Source organism: Sus scrofa, chromosome 17 (genome assembly GCF_000003025.6).
Source record: "Sus scrofa isolate TJ Tabasco breed Duroc chromosome 17, Sscrofa11.1, whole genome shotgun sequence".
Taxonomy (NCBI): domain Eukaryota; kingdom Metazoa; phylum Chordata; class Mammalia; order Artiodactyla; family Suidae; genus Sus; species Sus scrofa.
Genome location: NC_010459.5, coordinates 51,545,820 through 51,554,709, shown reverse-complemented (window position 1 = coordinate 51,554,709; position 8,890 = coordinate 51,545,820). Strand labels below are relative to the sequence as shown.

The window sequence follows — 8,890 nt, the reverse complement described above, 5'->3', positions numbered from 1 at the left end:
CTCATTTTACAACATTTCCATCCCACACCCCCGGTCCATCCCTCCCGCCTAACTTTGGTAACCGTAAGTTTTTCAAAATATGTGAGTCTGTTTCCTTTACTCCAAATAACTCTTCCTCACCAGCGTCCAGGTGTGCCAGGCACAGGGCTGGAGGCACAACTGCCAGGCTGCTCCAATCCAACCCTCCCTCCCAGGCCTCCACCACTCTGGGCCAGGCCAGCAAGCCATCCTCTCTCCTTGGGTCCTTCACTGGCTCCCAGCCCTCATTTCTTTCCTCCTCTGACTTGGCTAATTCCAGTCTCCCCCAGGCTCGGGGGAAATCAGTGTGAAAGTCCAGCAGGACTGATGGCTCCCCTGCTTACATGCCCCTGTGGCTGCCCTCTGGGCTGGACCAAAATCCCGACCCGCTCCTACCACCCACACAAGCACTGCAGGCTCTGGGCCAGCTGGCCAGCCCCACCCTGCTCTCCCTCTGCCACCCTGGTCTTTCTCGGCAGGGGGGCGAGCGCATGCCAGCTTTTGCACTGGCTGCTCCCTCCCGAGGCTGGAGCGCTCCTCCTCCTCCAGGTCTCCGCAGGGATGGGTACTGGACTCCAGCTCTCCCGCCTTATCACTCGCTGGGCGCCCCACCCTCCCTCTCCAGCACAGGCTCACTGTCTTTAATTCCATCTTGGCAGTCACCGTAGGAAAGCAGCTTGTTTATTTAATCACTTGTTTGTTTTCTGCCTCCCCCGCTAAAACCTCAGTTCCCTGAGTGCAGGGACTGCCTCTCTGTTCAGGGCTATAACCCCGGGGTCCTAGAACAGGGACTGGCACACACAGTGCTCATCCAGATCGCCTGAATGACCCTCCCTTCACAGTCTCCGGGGAGGAAGGCACCATCATCACCCCATTTTAGAGGCAGAAACTGGGGGGGGGGTTCCTAAGCGGGGGCTGGAGAGCCCTGACTCTGCGAGCCAGGGCAGCCGGGCCTATCTGAGTCCAGGACGCTCGCTGGGAGCCTGTGTGCACCGACCCACACTGCAAGCTGGCTGGGGGTTTCCAGGAGGCCCATCCCTCGAGGAGTGTGAGAAATCATTTATTCATTCACCATCCATCTCTGCACCTACTGGGGGTGGACGGATTTGATACCCAGGGACGTAGGACACAGTAGGCCTTCAGCAAATTGATGCTCCACCCCCCATCCCCCCAACTCCCTCACTTCCCTTCAGGGAGGCCGGCCACAATTTGGCGATTGTTAGAGAACTTTTTTTTTTTTTTCTTTTGGGAGGAAAGCTGCAAGTCATTAAGGGCTGCTCCCGGCCTGCGGGTCACCATTTCCTGTTTAGAAGAAAGAATCATCTCTCCTTTGGAACATGAAGCTCCCCCACCCCCGGCCTGACTCTGGGGCTCTGGGACGCCTGCGACGCCCGCTCAGCTCCCCGCAGGAAACTGGCACCTTCAGCACCTTTTGTGCTCAAAAAGGACACTCATTTTCTCCTGGCCCCAGGAGGGCCCCAGAGGTGAGGTCACCACGACAGGCAGCCGGCAGCCGGGAGTGAATTATCTCAGCCAGGGACGCAAGCGGACCGTCTTCCCGTCCTGTCCTCAAGCAGGAAGCAGAATGACCCCTACCCTTTGGCCTGGCTTCTCACCCTCCCGGCTCCAGCCAGCCAATTTCCTTGCATCAAAGGCCATTTGGTACCCAGCGGCCAGACAGAGGTGTGGGTCCGACAGGGAGGCCAGAGCCCTTGGAAACAGGAAGGACGTCCTCTGTCCCCTTCTTGCTCACTGCATTCCACTCTCTCACAGGGAGCAGCCACTCCCTCCGCCAAAGACCTGCAGTGCTGGGGACAGCCCCACAGCAGGCCCAGTTGATAAGGCCCAGGGAGCCAGCTGCTCACCCTGTGGGCCAGGTCCTCTTCCAGTAGGAGAGGGAGAGAGCGAGCAAGGGCCACAGTGGCGAGCAGAAGAAACCTGCACACATGCAGCCTGACTGCTCACTGGCCCACAGGTGTTTCCCCACCGCCACATGGGACAGGACATCCAGGCTCCGAGGAAGCCACATCTGCACAAACAAGGGCCCTGACAAACCCAGAGGTCCAAAGCCATGTGATGTTTTAAGAGGACAAGACTTCAGGCTGTGTCAGGAGTGTCTGAGCTCCAGAATCCCTGTCTACAGGCCTTTTAAAATGCCCACTCCACTATAAAACCAAGTAGACTGTATTTATATATAAATTAACCACTTTATTGATATTCAATAAACCGTACATATAACTATACAAAACGTTTCCTTAGTACAAAATGTTGCTTGCAATATAAATACCAGTGTACCTTTAAAAATGTAAACATCTTCCTCCCGGGCCCACCTGTCGGGCCCCAGAAATAGTTCCGGGAGACACATTGGTGGGGCTGAAGCGCCCCACTTGGGCCCTCAACAAGTGAAGGCAATTACTCACAGTCCCTTTTGAGACATTGTTAAATTGCCCGTGAAACAGGTGCCACCATAACAAACAGGAGGCTGAAATAGCTGCCCAGACCCTGGGGCATCCTGGGGTCTAGACACAGTCCTTGTGTCAGCGACCACCCCCGCAGGTGCACCTGGGGGTGGATGACTGCATAGTTAGTCACACCTCCTGGAGGGGTGGCCGGAGGGTGCCTGTGGGGGACACTGGGGCCCCCTGAATGGGGTGGGAGCTTCCCATCAGTCTGCCGGCTTTTGTCCTGGAGCTCAAAACAGCTTTAGATACACAAACCCACACAGAAAGGCCACCTCTAGATGGAATGCTCCAGAGCAGCGGCTTCAGCCGTCCACAGAAAGGCCTCTCAGAGCCCAGGGAGGCACCGGAGCAGAGCCCTGGGAAACGGTCCTCAGAGTCCTGGGACCAACGCAGCCAGAAGGCCGAGCTCAGCCGGGGCTTCTGTGGCAGTAAGGAGGATGCCCGGGCCTTCCTTCTGGACCTGGAGGAGGCCGCGGCCGGGTGAAGCCTGGAGAGGCGGGAAGGAACCTTGAGAGTCAGCGGGGGCCCCCTGAGCAGCCCGACTCTTGGTGCTTGTGGAGCAGGGACATTCGAGAGAAGGTCCTGGAGCACGTCTTGCACTGGTATTTCTTGACATCCGAGTGGGTCTGGAGATGGGCTCTCAGGTTGGAGCGGTCAGCAAAGGCGCGGCTGCAGTGGGAGCAGGAGAAGGGCTTCTCGCCTGGGGAGAGAGGACAGGAGCGAGACTCAGTCCCTTTGCGAGAACAACTGACAGTTACTGAAATCCCCACCCACCCCCGGCCTGCAGAACCAGGCTCACCCCAACCTCCAAGGACCCATGACACAGAAAAGCCAGGCCAGACAGCACCCAAAGGCCTGGATTTGGCAGGCAGAGCTGCTGCTTCCCACCGTGTGACCCTGAGCAAATCAGCCAGCTTCCCCCAGCCTCCCTTTGCTCATCTGTAAAATGGAGCTGTTCTTCCCCCCTCACAGGGGTTGGTAATCAGAAGGTTGAATGAATTTTTCCTGTGATGCTGGCAGGACGTGCTCAACAATGACGACAACGATGGCAACTGCGTTTGCTGAACGCGTTGCGTCAGCGAGAGGGAGACGCAGTTTACACTTATTTCATTTAACTCTGCCTTTGCCTTCAGTTTAGAGATGATGAAACTGAGGCACAGGGAGTACGCAGCACCTCGGCAAGAACCAAGCAGCCCGAACTCCTGCACCCTTGATTGTAACCACTACACAGACTTCCTCTCAGTTAAGGGGGCTGTGATGGGTGTCATCACTCCTGGCTTTACTTCCTCTGGGGACAAAGCTCAAGAGTCAGTCATCAATGCTGATCACGCAGGGTGGTTTTAAGTCTCTCTGTCCCTAGTCAGACTGAGACCCAGGAAGGCAAGACCCCCTCCTCCTGACTCTGAATCCATTCCAAGCCTCCAAACCAAGGCCTAGGACCCCCAAGAGGCTGCAGAAACCTCTTACGACTTTCCTTTTAAAAAGCCCCCACCTGCCGTCTTCACACCCCCTGCCTGGCCAGGCTGTGCTGGGAAAAGTCTTGCACAAGGGGTTAGATACACAGTAAGAGCTCAATAAGTGCCTGTGCAACGAGTCCTTTTTTTTCAAGGACTCAGTAGACCCCAACCCCTCAATCACCACCAGAAAACACCATTCACCAACTTTTCATAATTCCTGCCCCAATCAAGAAAATATAACTCCAGAGACATCAAATGCTGTGCTTTGTTTTTGCCTGGGGTCCAGCATTTCCCAAACCAAGTCAGAAGAGTAACTCATTTAGAAAAATATTAATCAAGCTCCTACCACGTGCCAGGCACCCTTCTATCATACTGAATCATTTTTCCGCGCACTCCCACCCTTCTGTGCCCCTAGGCCATGGCCCACTGGTTAAATCCTGGTGCTGGAATTAAGAGCCGGGGAGGAATGAATGAATTCCAGCAGCCTCCTGGGTGCCTGGGGCACCAAGCTCAGTGCACAGCAGGGGAGGGCGGGGTCCAGAAATCAGATGCCTGAGGCCCACCTTGGAACCACGTTCATGGGCTCAGTCTCCTGGGGCAGGTATACAAGGAAACAGGCCACCGGCAGAGCCAGAGCTGGGACCCAGCCAGAGGACTGGGGAAGGGATGCCTGAGTAGCCTGCCCTGTCGTCCCTGAGCTGCCTCTGCATACTAGGCCTGCAGGGTTTGAGGACTGCATTCGTCAAGGGCTGAGAGATGATCTTTCTCATCCACACGCTCCCCTGTGAGCTTGGGGGCCGAGGGTATGCAGATCTGGAAAAGGGGATGACGTGGCGTGGCGTACCCCCACTTCCCTCCCAACCCCTGGGTGGAGGTGAAGGAGCCCTGGCTTGAGCCAAGGAGCTCTGACTTGGGTAAGGGACTTCCTCCTCTGGGCCTCAGTTTCCTCACCTGTAAGATGGGAACTATGCCGGCACCTCTCTCCCAGGGCTGATGGCCTGGGCACAGGTGGAGGGAGCCCTGAGCACCTATCTTTAGGCTTCATAAGATCAATCCCGAACCTGAACAAAGGGGCAGGCCTGAAGGGATGTATGAGGGGTGGAGGTCTGAGTGCGAGAGCAGGAGGCAGCAGACCTCCACCCCCCACCCCCAGCCCTTTATGGTGCTCCTGGCAGAGTGTGAAATCGGCACCAGGCCGGCGGGGACAAAGGCCGCCGAGGGGGGCACTGTACATGTGATACTCCCTGGATTAAAGGGGCCTGACACACTGTGGGCCAGCAGCTGTGGCTGGGAACAGGTGCTGGGCACCGCTGCCCCGTGCACCTGCTCCACCCCCCAGCTCCCGCCCCCCGGGCCCACCATTAAGGCACACAATGGGAGTCGATGAGGATGGCAATGGTGCATTTCAACAGGCTTTTTGTGTCTGAGCCATGCCTTTACATTAAAATAATGTCCGAATGGGAAGGGAAAGAAGTTGGGGGGCCCAGGGGAGCACCGACTCCCCCCCACACCCCAGTAGAGACCCCATCAGCTAGGCTGGCACCCAGGGCAGAGGCCAGGCAGTTGGACTTTTACATGTTAAAATCAGGGCTATCTGTTCACCGAGTAAGATGTGGGGAGCCAGGGTCTGCAAGCTACGGGGATGCCTGGGCCCCCTGGTAGGAGTAAGATGACACCAAATAGTGCCTGCAAAATGCCAGGCTTCACGAACCACCCCCCGCTGACCCCCACTGGCTCAGAGGTCAGCCACCGGGCCAGGAAATGCCAGAACTGAGTCTCCAACACGGCCGGCCTGACCCCCAAACAGTCATGACCCTTGAACCCTCTTCTCCCTCAACAGTCACTCTCCAAAGAGCAGCCGGGAGCAGGGTGGCCTCCACGAGTCACATTCTGAAAAGGTGCAGTGGCTACTTTTTCTGCATTTCCAGAAAGTTAAAGGAGAGAACAGGCTCCATTTCACAATTTTCGGCACAATCAGTGTAGCGTTTTTTAAACACTAAGATATAACTGTTTTCAGCTAGCAAAGGTTTTCCTGGGTCTGTATGACAGAATTAAGTTTACCTATTACCACAGTGCGAGGGAGGGAGGGAAGAGAAGATCTGAGAGCCAACATGATAATAAATTACTATAAAGTGATTGAGGAGCCAGTGAATCTAGATGGCCCCCCTCAAAACACTATCATAATCCAGCCTATAGATAAGGTTATCAGAGAGGCTCAGAGAGGTGAAATCACTTGCTCAAAGGCACACAGCATGGAAGCAGAAAAAATACCAACAACCACTTTTGTGGGTGCTGATCAGGTACCAAGCCCTGTCCCAGGTGCTGTCTGTATGCTTTCTTTCGTTTAACTGGCACGAAACCCCTCCAAGGTGTTCTTATGCTTTTACGGTGGAGGGTGCTGAGGCTCAGAGAGGAGGAACCTCAGCCCAAGGTTTGGGGAAGATCCCCAATCAGGATTCAGAGCCTAGTGGGGAGTCTTGACAACATCCTGTCTGGCTAGGGTGGGGGTGGGGGTGGGCTGGAGGAGGGTGGAGCAGGGTGGGCCCCTTCACACCTGGTCCCAACAGCAAGGTGTTGGTTACACCTTTCCCATATCCAGCTCCAACCCATTTGGCTGAGGAACTGAGTTATCTACTCAGCCCATCTGGGCTGATGAATGAAGAAACGTTTCCGTCAAAGGTTTCAGAGTCAGGCCCCTGAACTCGTGAGTCAGGAGACTGGGGGTCTCAGTTTCTACAACCAGAAAACAGCACACCCTGTCTGGCAAGAGCTGGCAGAGAAGGCATGGGAGGGTCAGAAAGGCAGCCAGCCTGCAGGGTACTCACCGGTGTGGGTCCGGACGTGGCCCTGCAGCAGCCAGGGCCTGGAGAAGGCCTTCCCGCAGGTGCCACACACGCAGGGCAGCGTGTGGCTTCTGATGTGCATCTTGAGAGCACCCAGGCTGACATACTCCTTGTTGCAGTATTTGCAGTTGAAGGCCTTGCGAGACTGGGGGTCTTTGGCCACGGAGAGACCGGCCAGCTGCTTGGGCAATTGGCCCAAGCCTGGGAAGGCAGCATAACTCTCGGCCTCCAGGGAGGAGGCTGAGGTGGAAGAGAAGGACGAAGGAGCCGGTGAGGGTGGGCTGGGGGGCTGGGAGCCTTTCCCACTGTCCTCGTCAGACAGGGAGGTCAGCTCGACAGCCCTGGGGATCTCCTGGGGCAGAAGGGAGGCCCAGCCAATCGGCTGGGCTTGGGGTGCCAGGAGAGAGTCCCAGATGAGCGTGGGCAGTGAGGCGGTGGGATTGAGGACCTCAGGAGGTGGGATAGCTGCCAGCAGGTGGGCCTGGTCATAGGGCTGCTGAAAAGTGAACTCTGGTGGGGAGACAGAGAAAAGGGCAAAGTTAGGCATTAAGTTGGTCAGTCAGTCTGTCAGTCAGCAAACATTTGCCTGATGTGGGCCAGGGGCTGAGTGGGGTTGGCACTCCGTGCTTATTAAATGAATAAGAGAGGGTTACTGCTTTTAAATGAGTAAAAGACAGGTTTCTGCCCTGGCAGAGCCCACTCCTCAGCCAGGTCACCCGTTCTTCCATCTCAACTTCCAGATCTTACAGGAAGGATCCCTCCAGCTCAGGGAGGTCATTCCTAGGTTTCCTTCCTCCTGAGCTGACCAAGTCCCCAGCCTGAGGAAAGACCCCAGCACCCTGGCCCCTAATCGCCTCGGCTGCCGAGGCACTGCGCTTGTCCCAGACCCCCTTCCATACACGTCTCTCCTCCTGCCCCCTCCCCCCAAATCCTCTGGACTCCGGACTCTTCCCAGACACTGGCCGGCGGGTATCCAGACACAAGCCTCTTCCCCCCATTTCAGTGCTCTTGGGGCTCCCCGCCTCTCGGCGCCTAAAAAGTCCCCTCAGCCCAAGACCACCGCCCTCTAAAAGCCCTCTCCCAATCTCCCAGATCCACCTGCCCGGGGCTAGTCACATCCCTCTCCACGTTTCTCCAGGCCGTATCCTTTGACTCGACTTTGGGCCCTCGACTTTGGGCCCTCGATTTTGACCCCAAGTCCCTTCCCCTCATATGCCGCCCCCGCACCAAGCAGCCTTCACCGAGTGCTCCCCCCAACCCCCCGGGGGTCTGGCACCCCATCCACTCACCTGGAGAAGAGTCGTGTAGCTCGCTGTAGTTGGGCCTCCGTCGGGAGCAGGCGGGCTTCCTGACGAGAAAAGAGCGCGGCATGGTGGCCGAAGCAGCGGGGGGGTCACGGGGTCGCGCAGGGATCGCAAGGCCCTCCACCCGCAAGGCCGTGCAGCTGCGCTGTGAGTGGAGACGCGCCTCCAACTCCCTTAAGTACTCCACCAGCGTGTGGGCGGGGGCCGAGCGCTGCCACGCCCCCTTTGTCACCTCCAAACCAATCAAGGAGGGCCTTCGCCGGAGACCACGCCCCAAGCAGGTGCGCCTGGGGCTGGCGGGGCTCGCGCCGCGTGGCGCTGGGAGCCGGGTGGGGCAACTGGGACGCCGGGCTGAGGGCGCTGCTCTCCTCGCTCCGCTGCGGGCTGCCGGAGGCGTGGCGCCAGGAACCCCGGCCTAAGCCGGACCCCCTTCGGGACCCGTGCGCCCGCCAGCTCAGCGTGGCACAGTCGCCCGCCTCTGGCGCCCCCTGGCGCCACGCGCCGTGGGTCTGGGCACCTGACTTTCCGAAAAAACCGCCACCGCCTCGGGTTTGGGAAGGGGTGGGAAATTTCCTTTGCCCGAAGGGTGCCTCGCAAAGAGCGTGGGATTGACGAGGGAGGGAGATAGGCAATGGACACCTTCAGGTGGCTGCTGGCCGTGTGCAATGCCACAGCCTTTTCTGCAAAGCAAACGGGCATCATCTAGAAAAAAATGCATCCGTTCCCTCAATTATCACATGTTTGCGGAGTGCCCACTAACGTGCCAGGCACTGTTCCTGGAGCTGGGGATACAGCCCTGAACAAAA

General features: G+C 57.5%; 1 protein-coding gene across 1 annotated transcript; it reads right to left on the bottom strand.

Annotated features, from left to right (window-relative positions):
• Positions 2,212-8,264, bottom strand: SNAI1 (snail family transcriptional repressor 1). The gene is made up of 3 exons (XM_021077961.1): positions 8,070-8,264; positions 6,763-7,290; positions 2,212-3,180 (listed from the first exon to the last, which is right to left on the bottom strand). Exons 1-3 carry the CDS (start codon positions 8,149-8,151, stop codon positions 2,996-2,998), a joined length of 795 nt encoding a protein of 264 aa, XP_020933620.1. The 5' UTR covers positions 8,152-8,264; the 3' UTR covers positions 2,212-2,995.

Coding starts and splice junctions, on each gene's coding strand:
- SNAI1 (XM_021077961.1), bottom strand. CDS start 8,151: ATGCCGCGCTCTTTTCTCGTCAGGAAGCCCGCCTGCTCCCGACGGAGG. Junction 7,291..8,069: donor GCTACACGACTCTTCTCCAG/GTGAGTGGATGG, acceptor TCTCCCCACCAG/AGTTCACTTTTCAGCAGCCC. Junction 3,181..6,762: donor CCACGTCCGGACCCACACCG/GTGAGTACCCTG, acceptor CTCTCTCCCCAG/GCGAGAAGCCCTTCTCCTGC.